This window comes from Phyllostomus discolor, chromosome 10 (genome assembly GCF_004126475.2).
Source record: "Phyllostomus discolor isolate MPI-MPIP mPhyDis1 chromosome 10, mPhyDis1.pri.v3, whole genome shotgun sequence".
In the NCBI taxonomy this organism is placed as follows: domain Eukaryota; kingdom Metazoa; phylum Chordata; class Mammalia; order Chiroptera; family Phyllostomidae; genus Phyllostomus; species Phyllostomus discolor.
The window spans coordinates 16,461,225-16,482,717 of NC_040912.2; the positions used below are offsets into that span (position 1 = coordinate 16,461,225).

General features: G+C 35.3%; 1 protein-coding gene across 1 annotated transcript in view; it reads right to left on the bottom strand.

The window, feature by feature from the left end:
• ABCB5 (ATP binding cassette subfamily B member 5) overlaps positions 1–21,493 on the bottom strand; it is a 90,719-nt gene that overhangs the window by 37,860 nt on the left and 31,366 nt on the right. The window contains exons 14-15 of the mRNA XM_028525197.2: positions 8,493–8,654; positions 6,834–6,971 (exon numbers count right to left, since the gene is read on the bottom strand). Coding sequence (XP_028380998.1) covers positions 6,834–6,971; positions 8,493–8,654 — 300 coding nt within the window. The remainder of the gene's footprint in view (positions 1–6,833; positions 6,972–8,492; positions 8,655–21,493) is intronic.

Here is a 21,493-nt window from a genome sequence, read left to right on the forward strand (position 1 = left end):
ACAATGCAAGTAATTGTTCTGGTATCTGCCAGCCCTTCCAATGGGATGTGTGGACGCTGAGATAAACTTCCAAAATCTTGTGAACAGCTCTGTGCTGAGTAATTATTTTGAATAGTAAAGTAGACAGCAAACTACTAAGCATTTCATATGTTAAAACTTCTTCATGGTATTTACGCTTGAAATAATGACATTTATTAACCTAATAACCAGAGAGTTCTTCAGGAAAGACTATAAATAGTTTATAACTCTTGCTTTAATTTTAGTCTGGCAATATAATGCACACTCTATTGTTTGAACAAGAGAACTTTTCAAATTCTAAAGTCTTGAAAGTCTATTTTCAGGATGGCTAAACCACAATTACATTGGGTTACTTAATTTCACTATTTATTCTTTCCTTTTGAAGTTTTCTGAAGATCATCATCACATACAGCCTCATTTTTTAGTTAGTTGACTATTAAAAAAATACAGAAATTTAAAAAGTTGCATACTAACAACTCTTTGTTGAGCACTGAGCATGAATGTTTTTAATCAAATTTTTAAATAAAATCACCTCATTTTGTAGCAAAACAAAGGCTTATTGTGTCCCAGGACATAATATAATATCCCAGGAAATTACAGAACCAGTATATGCAGGAGGGCTATCTTGCTTCTATGGAATAATCTATCATTTTACCTCTGGGAAAATATACAATAACAGGTTAAAAAATAAGTATCACTAAAATAATGTTATCAAGATAGAAAATAATAAAATGAAATAAGTTAAAAACAAAATAAATATACTAAAGCAAGGCATTGAAAAAGTCTTCAAAAAAATTCACTGAAGCTAAATGGCAGCCTCTCACAGCAATACCTGCTGGTACACTGACACAGACGGGTTTCTGTAATACTCACCTAGCTGTGGCAGCCTGTACTACAATGCGGCCACCCTTCCCTTTTTGGGGGGCCCTCCCTCATGTACCTACTATATGATCCAGTCATTCCATTTCTAGGTATTTTCAAGAGAAATGAAGGCATAGGTACACACAAAGTCTTATATATGAATGTTCATAGCAGTTTTATTTGTAATACCCCAAAAGAGTGAATGACCCAAATTTATGTCAACTGATGAATGGATACATAACTTGTGGTATATTCATACTCAGCAATAAAAATGAATGAAGTATAAATTCATGAAACAACATGAATAAATCACATGTTAAACAAAAGATGCCAGATGAAAAGAGTATATATATTGTCTGATTCCATTAATATAATGGAATAAAATGCAAAATAATCTGTAGTGACAGAAAGCAAATCTATGGTTGTAGGAAAGGGAGAATGGCATTTAAGAGGTGTGGGAGAAAGGGGTTACAAAGGGCAGGAGAAAACTTCTGGGGGTAATGGGTATGTTCATTATCTTGATTGCAATGATGACTTCACAGGTGTGTAGTTGTGTCTAAACTGATCAAATCGTACATTTTAAATATGCACAGATTGTTGTATGAAAATTATAACCCAATAAAGCTCTAAAATATAAAAGATGAAATTTTAAATTCTTTGGGAAAGTTTTTAAACTTTTTAAAAACCTTTTTGTATGTTTTTAACAGAATGCCTATAAATTCATATACTTTTTGTATGTTTTTAACAGAATGCCTTAAAACATGCTATAACCTATAGCATATTTAGGTAGCATGGAGTCTTTCATGATTTTACTACATATTTTAACATTTAGTATCCAATATTTAATATATAGAATTAGAGTTGATTTTTTATATTAATAATGTAGCCTGCAACTTTGCTAATTCAAAGATGAGTTTTAGTACTTTTTTTTTGTGGATTCCATAGCATTGTTTACATGGATAAGACAGTTTTACATCTTCCTTTCCTATTTGGATGCCTTTATTTTCTGACCGTGTTGTACAGTCTGGAATTTCTAGGGCAATCTGGAATAGAAGGGGTGGGAATGTACGTCTTTGTTTTGCTATAGATCTTAATCTCTCACCCTTCAGTATGATGCCAACTGTAGATTTTTCTGTTGATGCCCTTTAATCAGTTGAGGTAATTTTTTTCCATTTCTGGTATGTTGAGAGTTATTGGGAATGGATGATGCATTTTATCAAATGCGTTTTCTGCATTTATTGAGATGATAGATAGTTTTTTTCTTTAAATTTTTTAAATAAGGGTAATTGCATTAGTTTCTGAATGTTAAACCAAACTCACATTCCTGGGATAAACCCTACTTAGTGGTAGTGTACTATTCTTTTCATATATTGTTGATTATAATGCTAAAATTTTGTTAAGAATTTTTCCATCTATGTTCATAAGGCATATTTGTCTATAATTTGATTTTCTTCTAATATCTTTGTGTAATTTTATAAAATTCTCATTTGAGGACATGTTCATTGATTTTTAGAGAGAGGGGAAGAAACAGAGAAAGAGAAATGTCAATATGAGTAACATCAATCAGTTGCCTCCCATAGGTGGAATCAAACCCACAATCTAGGCATGTACCCTAACTAGGAATTGAACTGGTTTATGGGATGGCACTCCAACCAACTGAGCCACACTGGCCAGAGCTCTTTGTCTAATTTTGATATCAGAGTAATGTTGGTCTCATAGAATAGGAACTCCTTCCTCTTCAATTTTCTGTTTGGTAGAATTCACCAGTAAAGCCACTTGGGCCTGGAGTTTTCTTATAAAAAAGGTTTTAACTACAAATTCAACTTTTTTAAATAGATGTAAGATTATTCAAGTGATTAATTTATTTTTGAGTATTTTAGTTTGTGTCCTTCAAAGAATTTGTCCATTCTATTGGAGTTGTAGTACTTGTTTGCATAAATGTTTCCATGTGATTGCATTAATAACTGCAGAAGCTCAAAGAATTCCCAGGTTGCATTCTGTTTTTGTTTATGACTTAATTCTATTTTGCACTGAATTTTTAAAAGTTTATTAAGACTTGTATTATGGCCCAGAATATGTTCTATCTTGATAAATGTTTCAGGTGTACTTAAAAAGAATGTGTATTCTTCTGTTGACGGGTCTAGGCTTCTGCAAATGTCTATTCAGTCAAATTGGTTGACAGTGTCATTAAAGACATTTATATCTCTACTGAACTTTTGTCTATTTGTTCCATCAATATTTAAGAGAGGGGTGTTTAAATCTCTGAATATTATTGTGGATTTGTCAATTTATCTTTTCAAGTTCTTGATAAACTGATCTTTTTATAATTATGAAATAACCCTCTTTATTCCTGGTAATTTTTTTCCTCTTAAATCTACTTTGACTGCCATTAACATCACAGTCTACCTTCAAGTATAATAATATATATCATTTCAGAACCTTGAAATAGAATACTTTCATTTCTCCCTCCCAGTCTTTTGACTATTTTTTATACATTTTCACTTGTGTTATACACCCCATACTGTCATGTTATTTTTTTCCTTTAAAATGCAAATTATTTTTAAAAACATATTTAAAAGACAATTATTTTATATTTACCCATTTACATACTATTTGTGATACTCTTTATTTCTTTATATAGATTCAGATTTCCATCTGGTATCCCTTTCCTTCTGCCTGAAGAATTTACTTGAACATTTCTTGTAGTAGAGGTCTGCTGGTGATAAATTATTGTAGCCTTTTTTGTCCTGAAAAATTTTATATGTTGCCTCCATTTTGAAAGGCATTTTTCTGCATGTAGCATTTTGAGTTTTTTTCTTTTCAGTACTTTACAGATATTGCTTTATTGTCTTCTGGTTTGCATCGCTTCTAATGAGAAATCTGTGTTTTTTCTTACCTTTATACATATTGTGTTGCTTTTCTCTGGCTACTTTAAAATCTTTCTTCTTATTACATTTTTTAAAGCAATTTGATTATGATGTGCCTTGGGATAGTGTTACTCATGTTCACTGCATTTGAAATTTATTGAGCTTCTTGGATCTGTAGGTTTTTAGTTTTCACCAAATTTGGAAAATTTCTTTTTATTATTTGCTCAAATGTTTTTTTGTCCCCTCTTGCCTTTCCTTTGGGGACATATGAAATATAGTTGCAATAATTCTTTAATATTTCTACTAATTTTACCAAGTGTGCCATCCTTAGATCTATTTTTATTAATTGATTTTTCTTTTCATTTGGAGTACCATTTTTCTTCATTTTAACTTGCCTGGTGATTTTTGATTGAATGCCAGACATTGAAAATTTTACTCACTGGCTATTTAAAAATTCATATATATATATAAATATATATATGTGTGTGTGTGTGTGTGTGTGTGTGTGTGTGTGTATAAAATTGAGCCTTGTGCTGGGACACATGAAATTACTTGAGACCAGTTTGATCCTTTTGAGTTTTGCTTTTAGGCTTTGTTATATGGGCTCAGAGCTTGAGTTTAGCCTGGGGCTAATTTTTTTCTCTCTCTGAGGCAGTACTTTTCACCTCCCTCTCCCCCTCTCTGTCTCTGAGAAGCTTTCTCCTCTCTCATTCTTTGCTCTGAAGACTCACCTACCTTTGCCTACTACGTAGGCTGTGTCTGGGTTTCTCTTTTCAGCTCTGAGGCATAGAAACTACCCAGGCAATAACCTCGGTCAATGATAAGATTCATCTAATTTTTCTCCCCTTTCTTAGGGGTTACTGTCTTATTCTGCCTGATGTCCATTGTTAGAGAAATGTTTCATGTATTTTGTCCAGTTTCTTAGTTGTTTCAGGCAGGAAGGTAAATCTAATCACAATTAACCATAAATAAACCTTAGCTGGAAGTAGAAATCTCTAATTTCATCTGGTTTTCACAGCAATTGACACAAACGATTTCTTCGTTTTTTTGGTAATGCTTTGCATAGCTGGCTTCTGTAATACCACTCTTTCCTGGATTTTCTTTTATTTTCCAGTCATTCTTTAAGCTCCTTTGCTGGCTACTACTTTTCAATAAACTAAAATTTTGTAGTGTTCTAGGTCTCAATCTCATTCTACTCACTTCTCTACCTATACTCTATTTCTCCTTAGACAGCTTTGGTCAGGCCCATCAGGTCCCTTATTTAGTCACCATCATCTCTTCTCTGCTACATTATCCCTGGTCCACTCGGACTCCCAAATGCCATTTCCACACAGCAGCCACATGAAGTGAATCAGTTCATCAAGTGAATAAGACCCTTTCATGCAACAGTTCTAACCTGCTTTGTGTGGTGGAACCCTTTGGAACAATGGTGAAGTCCATGGACTCGTTCCCAGAAGAGTTAACAACGATGTACTAAAATAACCCATAGATCTCAAAGAAAGTCAATTATACTGAAATATGGTATTCAAAAAATTTAGCAAAAAATTCAAATCGTGACAGTTACGAATATGCTTCATTATTAGCATATTGAGTAATAAGATCTAATAGTGATGAGTGTAAATATATCTGAGATATCTAAAATAACTAATATGATATGAAAATTTCTGTGATTTTCATTGGCGACATCACAGGCACTGGTAATTCTACTGTACTTTGTTGTTTATATTCATAGTAAAAGTAAATTAAATTTCGATCAAGGATAGATGGGGAAAAATTTTGCAATTTTTTCCCATTCAGGTTCACTGCCTCTCAGTTCTAACCAGAGATTCCTTGTGGGTCATGAACCATTAATTAAAATCCTGATGGCTTTCTGTTTGAATAAGAATAGTATCCAAAGCTGTTATTATGGCCTACAAGACACTACATGATTTAGTCCCTGAGTATCTCACACACTCCCTCTGCTTACCCCTCTTCTTTAGTCACTATAACCCCCAACTCCAGGCCCTTATATTTACTGTTTCTGTATTTAAGATAATACCAGCTCTGTCCTGGTTATTGATATATTGCCTCTCACGTCCAAATTCACCCTTTTGCCTGACCAATATTTCTCCTTTGGTGGGTAGTAAGATCTCAAGCCCTGTCTGCAGAGGGTACTGGAAAGATACTGCAGGAGGAAGAAAATTTTTCTCCCTACTCTTTCTGGTAGATCACTGGGAAGGCTCCTGCAGGGTGAACTTTTCCCCAATATTCTGCCTGCAGTGTTTTCAGAGCAAGGTGCCTGTGGTATACAGTTTTCTTGTATGTTTGGCCACCAAGTGCTTTCTCTAGCTCTTGGCTTGGCTAGTAAATGTATAACCATGGGCCCAGACAGCACGGGTCTGTTTCTGCCAGGTCACTGATGCCTGTATCCTCCTATACAAAGCTTTGTTCACTTGGGCGAGGAGTATTTATGCTCTTGCTTGCTTCCCCACTCCTACCCCTAGGCTTTTTCACAGTCCAGATCACCTTTCTTTAACCTTCTTTATATCTTACACCCCTCAGTACTACTCTCTTCAATCCCCACTCTTATCTCAAGTTTCATTTCTGTTTCTCCATTCAGCCTCCCTTTCCTTAACATGCCCAGCACTGCTTTGGGCCTCAACCCATACTCTAAACATTTTGCTCAGCACTCTGTCTGGTTGTACCTAGGATTAGATAGATCCCGTATATACATGCTGGTGCTTATCTGTGTCCTGGTAGTGGAGTGGATTTGGGTCTTTATACGACTCCAGTTGATCTTGAGCATCACTGGTAGTATCTGTACCACACTTCCTGAGCCACGGCTTTCCATGGCTAGCCTCATAGGAAAGAATAATGTAGCATTCTCACGAGATTTCTTGTTCACACAATGACCTCTGACAAAAACGCAGTCTTACTTGAGGGTCTCTTTCTCATAGTGGATGCTAGAGTGAAGTTTGGGAAAGATGTATGTTTTATAAATTTAGTGCTCTGGTAACATTTTATCATAAATAAATTCTAAATATTATAAGTACTAAATAAAAATTCATTGGAGAACACGGTAAAACTTGTTGATAATGGAACCATTACCTCTTTATGTTGAGTAGATTCCTCAGACTTGTCAGTAAAGTCTGACTTGATGCTATTCATGGAGCACAGAGGAACAGAGCTGGTATTTTTTTCAGAATATGCCATGGATTCCATCTGTTCATCAGCTTTTTTAATATCCTGAATAATGAATATACAGGTTACCATTAGAATAATGCCTTAGAAATTCACAGGAACTTTATTAAACATCCCTCTAAAAGCGTATTTTTGTCTCTGTTACTGAAGTGGTATACTTGTATTCTTGTGCAGGTCTTGCTGAAGTTTTCAGGCTTCACAGAGAGCAAGTCCAACTCATACTAAAATGTTAGTGAGTGACGATAACTTATTCTGCCTCCATCCCCTCCCCAAAGATCTGTATAATTAACTGGAGAAAACAATGCCTTAATCCAAAGCAATTATTCCACCAGCAGGGACAGATCTTAGTTAAAGGAGCTTTGTGAGGGAGATGACTCAAAGACACTCTTTCTGACCCCTTCTTCCTGGTTTATAAATTTATAGCATGTAGTTTATAACACTTAAATGTGAGGCTGGTCCTGAGCCTGAGGGAGATCTGAGGAGAATAATACATTCCACGCCTGCTAGTGCTGCCCATTGCAAACTGATCAAAAAGCACAATTGCTGAGGCCAGCTCATAAACAATAAGAAATTCCAAAAATATCAAGTTAAACTTAATGAGACTTTAAATTATAGGATAGGGTAAAGCTCTAAACCAAAATGCTCTAAGTCTAGTTTTGCTTTTCTTGGTATTTAGAGAAATGAGGCCAGTTTTAGTGGTGTGAGTAAATAAATTTGACTACCCCACGAAGAGCAGAGCGGGGAGGAAGGGGATGAGACAGGAACAGAACGAGGACCCCAGTTAGGACGATTGTGGCCGAGATCAGGGTGGGGAGTGGAGATGAAAGACAGAGGTGGATTTGCGTACAAAGGAGAATATGCACATGAAAGGCTTCCCAGGGACACCGATTCTTTGCCAAGCTTAACAGCTGTTAATCAGTCTTCTCTAAGTACAATGAACTTTAATCATTCTTATACTATCCTAACATCTTTAATCAGACATTCCTTTATGATATCACTCTTTCCTTTTTTAAAAAAAATTTCTCTACCAAGAAAAATCTTGTATTTGGCTTTGTTCAGGAGATATTTACTTTGTGACAAGTTTAAAATAAAATTTTGACCTCTTCTCAAATTTTTCTAAGAAGGTGTTTTAACAGGACAAAGACAATTGTTTTTCTGGGAAGGCTGCTAGACAAGATAAGTTTTGGTATGTATCTATCTCTACTTGTTTTGTTTCATTTTCATGGGGGAACTCACTAAAGGAATATGTCTCTAAATAATCATGCATGGCCAAGACAAATAACTACAACATTAGTCTCCATGGTTTGAACTTTTCTGAAAAGTTTGACTGGATAATGCTAATGCTAATAATAGTAATATAATAAACTTTATTACTCAACAATGATTCAAAGCAATTTACATGAATGAACTAATTTAACACTCATAGAAATTCATGAATAGGTTACCATTATTTTCCCCATTAGAGATCAGAAAATTGAAGCAAAAAAAATTTAAATAATTTGCCCAAGGTTCAAAATCTATTAAGTGGCTGAGTTGGGATGCCAGTTCAAAATATGTAAACATTACCTGTGACATTGCAAGTGAATAATAGAGACCTTGTTGTGCCATCAGTTCAGCATGAGTTCCTTTTTCCACCACCATCCCATCTTTCATGGCCACAATCACGTCGGCACTTCTAATAGTGGAAAGTCGGTGTGCTACCACAATTGTAGTCCGACCTTTGCTGGCCTACAAAATAGTGGTTATAGAAAAAAATATAAAATTAGTAGAAATAGCAAGCTCTTCAATATTCAAGAAAACTGCTTGTCATATTTTACATGTCAGAATGTCATCTCTGGGTATAGAAATTTAGAAACATTGACAGATTAGGAAGGTCAATAAAAACTAAAATGAAAAGAAAGTCAGAAAGTTAATTAGATTCCATATTGGTGGATTTATAAAACACAGTATCTTAGAGCTAGAAAAGCAACTAAGAACCATTTAATCTGAGCCATCTAAGAACTATTTGGCTAGTAACTAAAAGTAACTAAGTGAGTAGCTTAAACTCAATATTTCTCACTTTCTTTGACTTTAAAATCATGGTATTTCTTAACTAAGCAGGTATAGATTCAAGGTACTATATGTTTTCAACTTTTTTACAAGTATCCTATACATATGAAACAGTACATATAAGCGTACAGATCAATACACTTTCACAAACGGAATATATCTGGATGCATAGTAACCAGGTTAAGAAACAGATTATCAGCACCCTGAAACTCTTCTCAGGCCCTCTTTCAATCATTGTTGCCCAGCTCACTCACACCAGTGGTAACCACTATTCTGATTTCTAACAGCATAGGTTAGTTTTGATTTCTTTGGGTATTTTATATAAATTGAATCATGTAGTATATACCCTTCTATGTCTGAGCATGTGTTTAACATTATGTTTTTGAGATTCACCTATTTTGTTGTATATAATTGTGATTCATTTTTACTGACAAATCGTATTCCACTGTGCAAACATACAGCGATTTATTTACCTGACCTACTGCTCTTTGACATTTGGGTAGTTTCAGGGTTTTCTTTTTTTCTATAGTAGGTTGTTATACATGTTTATTTGGTGAACACATGTATACAATTTTACTAGTTATATACCTAGGAGAGGAATTGCTGAGCCATATACTCAGCTTTTTTAGATTCTGGCAAACAGCTTTTCAAAGTGGTTGTCCAAATTTATAAACCTCCAAAAGTACAGGAGAATTTTAGTTACTCTATATTCTCACCAACACTTGGTAATTTCTGTCTTTGTCTGGTAGGTGAGTACTATCATATTGTGGCTTTTATTTGCATTTCCTGATGATTGATAAAGTTAAACAACTTTTCATATGGTTAGTGACAATCTGTATATTCTCTCTTGTGGATTGTAGGTTTTGCTCATTTTTTATTGGAACTGTTTTTTTCTTGTCAATTTTCAGGAGCTTTTTATATATTTGACATATGAGGATTTTGTCAGATACTATGTATTACAATTATTTTTTCCTCTAAATGGTAGTCTTTTCACTTTTTTAATGGTGCCTTTTGATGAATACAATTTAAAAACTTTAGTGGAGCCTAACTGATGAATATTTCTCTTACAATTTATGTGTTTTGGTGTGTCATAGTTAAGAAATCTTTACTCCAGTGTCATGTGAATATTTTTCTATCTTTTACTTTACAATCTTTATCATGTGCCTTCTCTATTTAGATCTATACACCATCAGAAATTAGTTGAGTATGGTGTCAAGCAGGAGTCAGTGTACATTCTCCCCATGCAGTAGTCCCCCCTTGTCCAAGGTTTCACTTTCCATGGTTTCAGTTGCCCTCAGTCAGCTGTGGCCTGAAGATATAGAATGGGAAATTCAGAGACATTTTGAGAGAGATCACATTCATATAACTTTTGTGACAGTTTATTGTTATAACTATTCTATTTTATTATTAATGGTTGTAAATCTCTTATTGTGCCTGACTTATAAGTTAAACTTTATCATAGGTAGTATGCATCAGAAGAAACATAGCATGTATAGGGCACTATACATACTATCTGGTACTATCTGCAGTTTCAGGTGTTCACTGGGGATCTTAGAACATATACCCTGCAATGAAGGGGACAAATGTATAAGTTAACCAATAGGCCCAGAAGCACTTTTTGAGAAGATCATCCTTTCTCTGTTGCACTGCAGAGCTGTCTTTGTTATTAAATCAGGTGACCATTCTTTTGTGTCTGTGTTTGTATTCTGTGTACTGTTCTATTCATTTTGTCTATTATAGCACCAATACTACACTGTCTTAACTGCCATAAATTTAAAATAGGCCTTCATACCTATTTACCTAAGTCTTTCAGCTTCATTGCTCCTCTACAAGGTTGTCTTGATTATTCTCCAGGTAATATAGTTTTGTAAATGCCTAACACAATATCTGATACTTTGAGCACACTATAGGCATACTAAAATTTTTCTGAGTGCTTAAGAACTTCTAGCTAGTATTATTATTATTAACACTGGTACTAATATATTACTGATATTGACTTTTTATTCTTATCTATTACAGAGAAGGAAACTGGAGTTCAGGAAAGTTAAGAGGCTTGCTCAAGGAATCATCTAGTCCCTGGAAGGACTGGTACTAGAATCTGGTATGGTGTACTCTGTTCTCTGGAAAGGGTCTCTCAATTGCAGAATACATTCTCAATGAAGCAGATGAGTATTTCTTTCAAACTCTTCTACTCCAAATGTATAAATGAAGAAAACTTTTTTGAGAACTTTTCAAAACAATAGTGATAGGTGGAAACAGATTTATAACATAATGTTATATGCAAAATGTAGGACAATGTATGCATCATGTTATAACTATGTTAAATATCTATCCACAGAAAAAGATACATATGTAGAAATATATCAAAATATTAATAGTGCCTGTATATAATTATTGGGCCTATGGGTTGTATTCTTCTTGTCTCAGTTTTCTCAATTTTATTTACTAATATACAGGTATTACATTTTTGTTTAAAAGCAAGAGAGCTAAAATAATTTGGAAAAACATGTTCTATTTTTTAAAGCTTTTGTTCCTACAATATTTACAGGCACAGGAGCAAACATAAGCTAAATTTGTCACTTACATTCTGACATATTTAGCTTATGTTGAGGTGACCATCTAAAGTATCATCCAAACCAGGACACTCTTGAGTGGGACAAACTGGGAGATATGGTCATGTCATTATAACTCAAAGCCTTTTGAACTGATGGTCTATTGTCAGGAAAGTTAAAGGGGAATCATATATCACTCAGGTTAAAAATGTCAATAGAGAAGTGGTGACTACCTAAATTGGACTTTAATATTTAAACTTACTTTGAGAAATAGTATTGGGGATGGAGACACTAGAAATCATCAAAACTAGGCTTCCACAATAAGCAGATATTATTATTAATTTTGGTTTTTGAAATATACTGTATATCTGTAAATGTCAAACAGATATAGTTATGTCAGGAATATATATATATTCATATATACATACACTTGATGTGCATGTATTCCATCAAGCCAAGTAAGAATGGTATCATTTGGGTTAGTAATGAGGATTGGTGCCTAAAATTCACAAGTGAATGTAAGTCACTGTATCACAGTCAGTCTGAAGTTCCTTCTAGTCATGGTAGCAGTTAGGGAACCCCTGGCAGGACCAGATTCATGGGTATATGAACTATGCAGTTGCTAAAGCCCCATGCTTAGAAGAGTCCAGCTTTTGGCTGAATGCTCTGTGCTATTTTGCAATTCATTTTTTTTTGATGCTGAAACCCAGGATTGACATCTTGCAAATTCTTAATTTTTGAAAAAGAAACCCATTTTTATTTTTCACTGAGCCTCACAAACTATGTAGCTGACCCTGACCATTAGTAAAGGTAAAAAGGTTTCCAGGTAGGTGTACCATAATTTAACCCAAGGATGGATATTAAGAAAGGCCTTTAAATAGGTAAATTTTTTAAAAAAATAGTTTGACACCTATCCAACTCAGGGTCCTTTCTTGTCATGACCTCAGTTACATTCTAATAGTCAGACTCAAATTATGATTCAAAGCATCTAAATTTATTTATATTTAACCTGCATCTGCTGTTACATAGAGCAGATAAGAGAGAGAGCTATTTCTGCCCTCATCAGCCCAGAGTTTCAGATATTTTTCTATAAATATGAAATTAAATAACACAACTAGCTCCAAAATTTCCTTTTTTAAAATTTTGAAAGCATATCATTATCTAAATTGCTTAGATATTACACAAATATCTAAGCAATTTTTTTGAACAACAGACAAAGAAGACTGATGATATAGGAATGAAGTCCACTGTTTCAATAAAAACTCATAATAAATACAGTTTACTCTGACATATAATGATGAGCATAACTTACTGTACTACATGTTAACTAAATACAAATTATAAACATCCTCATAGATAAGACTGTACAGCAGCGGTCCCCAACCTTTATGGCACCAGGGACCAGTTTCGTGGAAGACAATTTCCCATGGAATGTGGGGTGGGGGGAGACAGGAGGTAGAGAGCTCAGGTGGAAATGTGAGCAGCATTCATGGGTGGGGAGGAGGGAGGATGGGAGTGCTTGCTGTACAGTGAATCATGTTGCTAAAGAAAGATCTAATTTTTAAAAATTTCTTTGTTACTTGTGTTCTCTGGAGTCACAATTCTTAGACTTGAATCTGGTTTCTACAAATACCTGTGTTTGTGGTCTTAGACTAGTTTACCTCTCTGAGTCTCAGTTTCCTCATTTGTTAAATGAGGAAAAATCATGCTACCTATATTTTAGCATTCTTGTGCAGACTAATGTTCTTGGTATCATGACTTGTACATTAAAAGTTTATAGCAAATACTAGTTTTTAAGTTATTAATTAAATATCTTTAAGTTGCAGACCCTTGACTATTTATTGAGGCCAATTCAAAAGATAAGTTAAGGTCCTAGCTCTTGAGAGAACTAATAAAGGAGGCAGAAAACAATTTAACAAAGTAATACATCTGTAATAGAAGAATATAAAAATACTATAGGAGCACAGAAGTGATTAACTGTTTAATTGAATAGAGAAAGATCGCCAAATCAATGACTTTTGAGTAGAGTCTTAATGAATGGATAAAAGTTTGTCAAATGGGAAAAAGAGAGGAAGGGCAACTATAATAGAGGATACAGCAAGACAAGGCAGTTGGCCCCAAAAGAACACGAATTTGTGGGGAATAATGAGGTGCACATACAGCAGAGTTATAGAAAACAGAAGGTTATGGGCTAGGAATAGAATTTAGGGCTCGTTCCTGTAAAGCAATGTTAAGGAATGTTTCTCCTACAGGGAATAGAATTTACTGGAGGTTTCTGAACAGGGGAGTAGTGTACATAAACAAAATCCATTATTTAAAAATTATCCATCACTCTGTAGTTACATGTGGATGCAGAACTTTTAAGGTCTTTTTCTATTAGATTCCTATCTTTTTCATACAGGCAGATCTTAGCATGTTTTTGGGACTTAAGAGGTTGTAAAATGATTAAGGTAAAAATGATTGATGCTATAATGAATAAATATAGACATAATAGTCTGAACTGTTTTTATTGCTCTTTTTCTCTTTTTGTTACTTAAGACAACTAAATATGTATATATGTAATGTACATTACATATATATATAAATTTTAATTTCAGGTGATGAACACTAGTCATTTCTGTTATCTTTAAAAAAGAAATCAAAAGGCCATAGAAATAGTCATCCATCAGGAAACCAAACAATGTTACAGGTTAATTATTGTTAACTTCAGATGGCTAAGGTTCTGTAACTAACATTTCTCTTTGGTTTTGCTTACACAGTTCTGTGAGCTGACTGGGCAAGTGTGGTTATTTCCCTCTGAGGGACCAAGACACAGCAGCTCAGAGAGGTGAACCAGTGGATGCCAGGCCACATGGCAAGGCTGAAACACACATTGAGGTCCTCTCAACATGCAAAGAGTGCATACCCTGCCACATCTCTATTAGGTGCCTTCCCATTAATGTGACTAAAGCTCCTTGCATTGACTACTTCTTATACCTTGCAAATTTCCTGTTCCTGTACCTTATACTAGTACTAAGGACAGGCTTTCATGCAAGTGAACACTTTGTAACAGTTTTACGTGTGAACAAAGCAGACTTATTTAAATTCCCTCTGTTGAAATGCAGGTAATAATAAGAATTACTGATCTTTAATACTGATCTTACTGATTTAAGCATGCGTACCAAAGATGTATTTTTGATTGTGTAACATATACTTTATTTACATAATATTTACAAACTAAACCCTCTGATAGTTTATGTATGATTCCCAAAATGGGCTATTTCTGAATTTTTTTAAAAAGAAAAAAAGATACAAATATTGAAAAAGGAAAATACCAAAGCAGTGCCTCAAAAAATGAAGAGTCAATTGTATAAAAGACAGATTCTGCTTTTAAGCAAGATGGAATGTCAGCAATAAGATTAACCCTCTCATCTGAAACCAGAAAAACAACTGGAAAAATGGTTTTCAAAACACTGAACATTATTAGACAGTGAGACACAGTGATCCCTGGCATACTTGATATACAGAAGATGAGTACTACAGCTCCACATCATCATAAATGTGACCTAAAATTGATGTACTAGCCATAGGGAACAAAAAAATTCAACACTAATTGTTTCAGACTTAAAACACAAGAGATTTTGGAAGCCAAAGTCTCCTGGAAAACTGATCAAAGAAATTTGAGCTGATGCTTTGTCTTTTAGCAAGAATTACTATAAAGATTGGAGAATTTAGTGCAATTTATTCCAATTGCTTTTTTTTTCTCCGAATGCCTCAAAGTAGGTGTGGTAGATTTCCAATATGCCTTTATTGCTATTATTTCTTCTACAAAGTACCAATTTGAAAGAATTTCCTAACATCTCCTCTCCTCCTTCACAGTTCATACAAAGCTAAAAGACAAGCAATTAGCTATTTGACCAAAGAAAGGTCAACAGGAAGGTAGGCCTCTACTTGACACTTTGCTGGCATTTTTCAGATTATTTCACAATTCCATGCACAACCATAAATCACCAAGTGATTATTCTGGACTTTGAAATAGAGGGTAGTTTAAAACACCCTTGAAAGAATTGCTAGGTTAGAGATAAGGGCCTGAGGAGACCAGCTAGCTTCTCACCAGTGGTGGTAATAGGCCTTGGATAAAGGTGGGCAACAGGAAAAGAAAGAACAATGCAAAGCTGTGAGCATTTGAGAGGGCCTGTGATTGACTGCTTGGTCAATTAACAGGGATAATATACTCTCTGGGGAAGCCAGTAAACACAGAGTTCTGGTGCCCCACAGCAAGTGTCGGGGTGAGAAACCTGTGAGAACACAAGTTCCCACGGACTGCCACTCAGAAGGTTGCCTCCCGTGGATTGGGCCCATTGACAACATATGCTTGTGGCTTTCAAACTCTTTTTAAGCTTTTAAAACAGATTTTAAGCAAAATCCTTTCAACAAATAAAAGCTCGTGGAAAGTTGATATATTTAAATGAACTATACCAATTAGTGGGTGGCTTCTGTGTCTGAGATGATGGTGGGGGAACCCGACCTTGCCTTCTAATTCTCAAGAGGCTCCTGGAAAATTCTAGCCACCCAGTACTCCAAGAATACCATCTGTGAAACCTCTCACTACTCTTTTACAAATTGCCACTTGTTTTATCTACCAAAGTTTACTTGACCATCTGCTCTAAGAAGGTCTCTATGGTAGTTATATGGGAAACATGAAATTTCTGGTATTTTAACTACCTTACCATGATATCAAAAGCCAATTAGCTTGCCATTCTTTTAGGTCAGCTCTAGTTCCATAGCTGAACAACGTCAAATTACTGTCAGGTCACTTCACCTGTCCTAGAATAGTTTTTCTTTTGTAAAATGGGATGACAAATAGCAAAGTATCAGGCACTTAGAGCCATATTTGATAAGTGACTTGTCTACACCTCAACTCCTTCCTTTCAACTTGTAGAAAGTTACTCATGTAAATATAAGTCAGTCTCTCTCTCTCTCTTACACACACACACACACACACACACACACAGCTTTTAGAAAGGGAAAGATATCCAATATCTAAACTCTCTACTGAGATGAGACCATGCATATGATCTAATTAGTAACAAGTGGTAATAGTCTGTACTATGAAGTTTTCTTTTTAGAGCCTGAATCTCTTTATTTTTACTTCTAAATAACATATTAACAATTGACAATAATACAGTGATTTATAGTCATTTAATACCTTTCTCCTACATTTAGCTTTATTAACAAGTTAATATTTATAGATAAATAAACAAGAAAAAGTAAATGATGAAGTGGTGGGCAAGAAGAAAAAAATGCTAAAATAATTAGCTCATCTTTCTTCCATGAGGGAGTAATATCTTACCTATACCAGAATGCTGACCAGTGAATAATACATTACAGATGTCTTACTGGGTAGCAATTATGAAAATCAGTATCTTATATGTAAGAGTTTTCTTTATTTGTCAGCAAAGGCAAAACTTAAGAATAATTTAAATTTACAGGTATCACTAAGATGCATATCCATATCATAGAAAAGTATTTTATTATATTTTAAAAGCATTGTATTGCATTTTTTAAGACTTTGAAATATCCTGCTAAGTAATAAAGATTTAAATTCATTTGTAAAACAAATATCTAGTACCTATACATACAGTAGGATTAAAATAAGCAGCTTAGGGGACATGAGTGAGTCTATTATAAGCCTATATGAGAGTCTCAATTTGGGGTATGGTTTGAGTTTTTATTCTAAGAGGGCAGAGTGGTTTTGGGAAGAGGCTAGATTGTTATTTTTGAAATGCTGGTAAAACATGTATAACATCAGATTTATGATTCTAACCATTTTAAGGGTAGGGTCCACCTGGATCTGAGAGGCTATTTTCTTTTGTATTACTATTATTTTATACTCAGGCTTAGACTGCTATTCTTTTTTTGTAGTAAAATATAAATAACATAAAAATTTGACCATTTTTAATTGTATAATTAGGTGGCATTAAGTACATTCACATTGTTGTGTAATTATCACCACTACCATCTTGAGAACATTTTCTTCATCCCATACTAAAACTCTATACCTTTTTTTTAAAGAATTTATTTATTAATTTTTTTAGAGAGGTGAAGGGAGGGAGAAAGAGAGAGAGAGAAATATCAATGTGTGGTTACCTCTCATGTGGCCCCCACTGGGGACCTGGCCCACAACCCAGGCATGTGCCCTGACTGGGAATTGAACCTGCGATGCTTTGGTTCGCAGCCCACGTTTAATCCACTGAGCTATGCCCGCCAGGGCTGAAACTCTATACCTTTTATGCTATAAGTCTCTATTCCCCCTTTCTTTCAGCCCCTGGTAACCTCTATTTTATAACCTCAAACTTATCTTTTTGCATCTGTCTTATTTCAGTTAGTATAATGTCCTCAAGATCATTGTTGTAGCATGGATCAGAATTTTCCATCCTTTTTAAGACTGAACACTATTCGATTGTATGAAGATATAAAATTTCATTTATATATTCATCTTTTGATGGACATTTGGATTGTTTCAAACATCTGGCTACTGTGAATGATGTTACTGTGAACACGGGTACACAAACTCTGGTTTGAATCTTTAATTTCAATTTTTTTGGTACATGCCCATACATGGAACTGATGAATCATGTGATAATTCTATGCTTAATAAAAGGCTAGTTTTTTAAAAATATATTTTATTTATTTTTGTTTTTAGAGAGAGGGGAAGGGAAGGAGAAAGAGAGGAAGAGATACATCAACATGTGGTTGCCTCTTGTGCGCCCCCAGCTGGGGACCTGGCTCACAACCCAGGCATGTGGCAATACTTCTTGTCAGTCTCTTCTTGCCTGAAAAGTTTCTTTTGAGAAATCAGCAGATAGTCTTATGGGAACACCTTTGTAACTCTCTGCTTTTCTCTTGCTTCTTTTAAGATTCTCTTTTTGTCTTTAACCTTTGGCATTTTAATTATGATGTATCTTGGTGTGGTATTCTTTGGGTTTAACTTGTTTGGGACTTTCCATGGTTCCTGGACTTGCATGTCTATTTCCTCTGCCAAATTAGGAAGTTTTCTTTCATTAATTTTCAAATAAGTTTTCAACTTCTTGCTTTTCCTCTTCTCCTTCTGCACCTGTATGATTCAGATGTTGGTATGTCTGGGGATGTCCCAGAGGCTCCTTATGTTATCCTAGGTTTTTTAAATTTGATTTTCTTCTTGCTGTTATAGTTGAATGCTTTTTCTTCCTTATGATCCAAATTGTTGATTTGAATCATGGCTTCCTTCTTTTAACTGTTGGTTTCCTGTGGATTTTTCTTTATTTTACTTAATGTGACCTTCATTTCTGCCTGGGTATTTTTTTTTTAATGCTGTTGCTGTACCCAATGAGTTCTTTGAGCATCCTGATCACCAGGTTTTGAATTCTACACCTGATAGGTTGGTTATCTTCATTTCGTTTAATTATTTTTCTAGGGTTTTGTTTTGTTCTCTCATTTGGGCCATGTTTCTTTGTTTCCTCAATTTGGCAGCCTCCCAATGTTTGTTTCTGTGTATTAGGTAGAGCTACCTTGACTCCCTGTCTTAGTAGCACGGCCTATTGGAGAAAAGGCACCTGTAAATTGTGTGGGTCAGAGTCTTAGGCAATGGCCAGGTTGGCGCAATCCTTTTCACCTCTTTGTGGCTCTGTATGGAGGGAGGGCTTAGAGAGGGGACAATGCTGCTGCATAGCTTCTGGAAGTTTTCTGGGTACTTGCCCCATTTCCAATTACTTCATCCACTTCCCATATGTGACTGGTGCTCTTCCAACAGCTGTCCTTGTGTTCAATCCCAGAGTGGGTGAGTTTGTGTACATTCTAAGTCTATATAGGCTCCTTAAACAGAGTCTCCTGAAAATCTGGAAGTTTCTTCCATCACCCCAACCTCCATTGGTTTTTATAGCCAGAAGTTATAAGGATTTATCTTCCTGGCACTGGAACCGTAGGTTGTGCTGTCTGACCTGGGGCTGGGATCACTTGCTCTCAAGGTATCCCTCCCAATTTTTATCCACTATCTGTGAATGCGGAACTGTCCATTCTGCCATCACTACCTGTCAACACCTCACTGTGTCTCCGTGCCTCTCTGCCCATTTCCACAACTCCACCCCTCCTACTTGTCTGGATGAATGTGGCTTCTTTAAATCCTTGGTTGTTGGACTTCCATACAGCTCTATTTTCTGACTGTTCTAGGTGTTATTTGTTTCTTTTTTTTTAAAGATTTTATTTATTTATTTTTAGAGAGAGAAGGGAGGGAGAAAGAGAGAGAGAGAAACATCAATGTGCAGTTGCTGGGGACCGTGGCCTGCAACCCAGGCATGTGCCCTGACTGGGAATCAAACCTGCGATGCTTTGGTTTGCAGTCCTTGCTCAATCCACTGAGCTATGCCAGCCAGGGCTAGGTGTTATTTGTTTCAAGATCTAGTTGTAATTCTTTCTGTGGTTGCACGAGGAGGGAAAGCACGTCTACCTATGCCTCCATCTTGACTGGAAGTCTCACAATTATTTATTTTTAATGTTTGAAGAAGCTTTGATTGCCCACAGTGATTAACATGCTGGATGAAAAGACAATGGTGACAATATTTAACCTTTAAACAACTCTGGAGCCTGTTACAGTAAGTTTTAAAAATCTTATAAATGTATATCAATTATACCTCCATAAACCTGGAAAAAATCTTAAGTAACTTAATCATTTTTAGTACATTCAAGCCCTAAGAAATGAAATATCAACAATCCTAAACACAATTTGAGTGCATTCTATAGATAGAGCCCTGTTCTAGATATTAAGTATAAAAAATGAATAAACATTAGTCATGCCCTTGAGGGAACTGCTGTTTCTTCTTCCCCCAAGTGAACCACATTAGCAGTGTCCACAATAAACATGAATATTCTCATCAGTTGTTTATGAAAATAACAAATATCACATGCAACATGTGACACATTCATCATGGGATGGAAACAAGGGTAAAAAACTTATATGATCTGATTTTCAAGTTGATAATAGTAATTAACTTTTCAATAAGCAGTGGGCACTTTGGCTGCTAGTAACCATTTCTGTTCCCAGAAAGTCAGTATTTAAAAAGAAAAGCCTGAATTTTCCTTGAGAGAAAAGCAGCACATTTTCTTTTCCTTTTAAATTATATTTTATTTATTATGCTATTACAGTCATCTCATCTTTTTCTCCCCTCTATTCCCCTCTGCTCTGCAACCCCTCTCCCATCAACATTCCCCCTCCTTAGTTCACGCCCATGGGTCATACACATAAGTTGAAAAACAGCACATTTTCAAACAAGTTAAAGTAAAATGTGCCATTAAGCCTTCTGAAGGGTTTTGGATGCCATGATTATAAAGAGGTTTGGCCATTGAAAAAAAGTATCTGGTGTTTTCACAGTGCCACCACCAACTATCCTCCTAGATGCAATGCAGTTTGGTAAAGAGTTACAACTGCATTGTGGGCTTAAAGCATGTGCCTACAGTAAGCAGAAGGTCAGTGTGAAGTCTGAGGGTCCATGGGCTGTTGGGATTGAAAGTTCAAGATCAAGTCAAACCACACTGTACGCTTCACTATTTGAGGTGAAATGAAGTTAAAATGAGTACTCCAGGATCTCCCTAATGAAGAAAAGTTGTCAGAGAAGAGAATCCCACAGGTGTGTATGGAAAAGGCAAAGGTATAGTCATGATGGTGGTAGTGGTGTGGGGTTACCACGAGAAAGTGGAAATTGCAAACTCATTGGAATGAAGGTTTATAGAGGATGATTGCTTGGGATATCAGCCTCAAATATATTTTTAGCACCAATTATAGCATCTTCTTCTCTTCTCTAAATCATTTCCTATAACCATCACATAATTTTTTACAAGGGTGAACACCCTGCATCCATACATTAAGCAGGGTACTAAACTTAATAAATAATCCACTATGGCACTATACTTTCTTTACATTTAAAAACAATGCTGAACCAGGAATATGAAAAT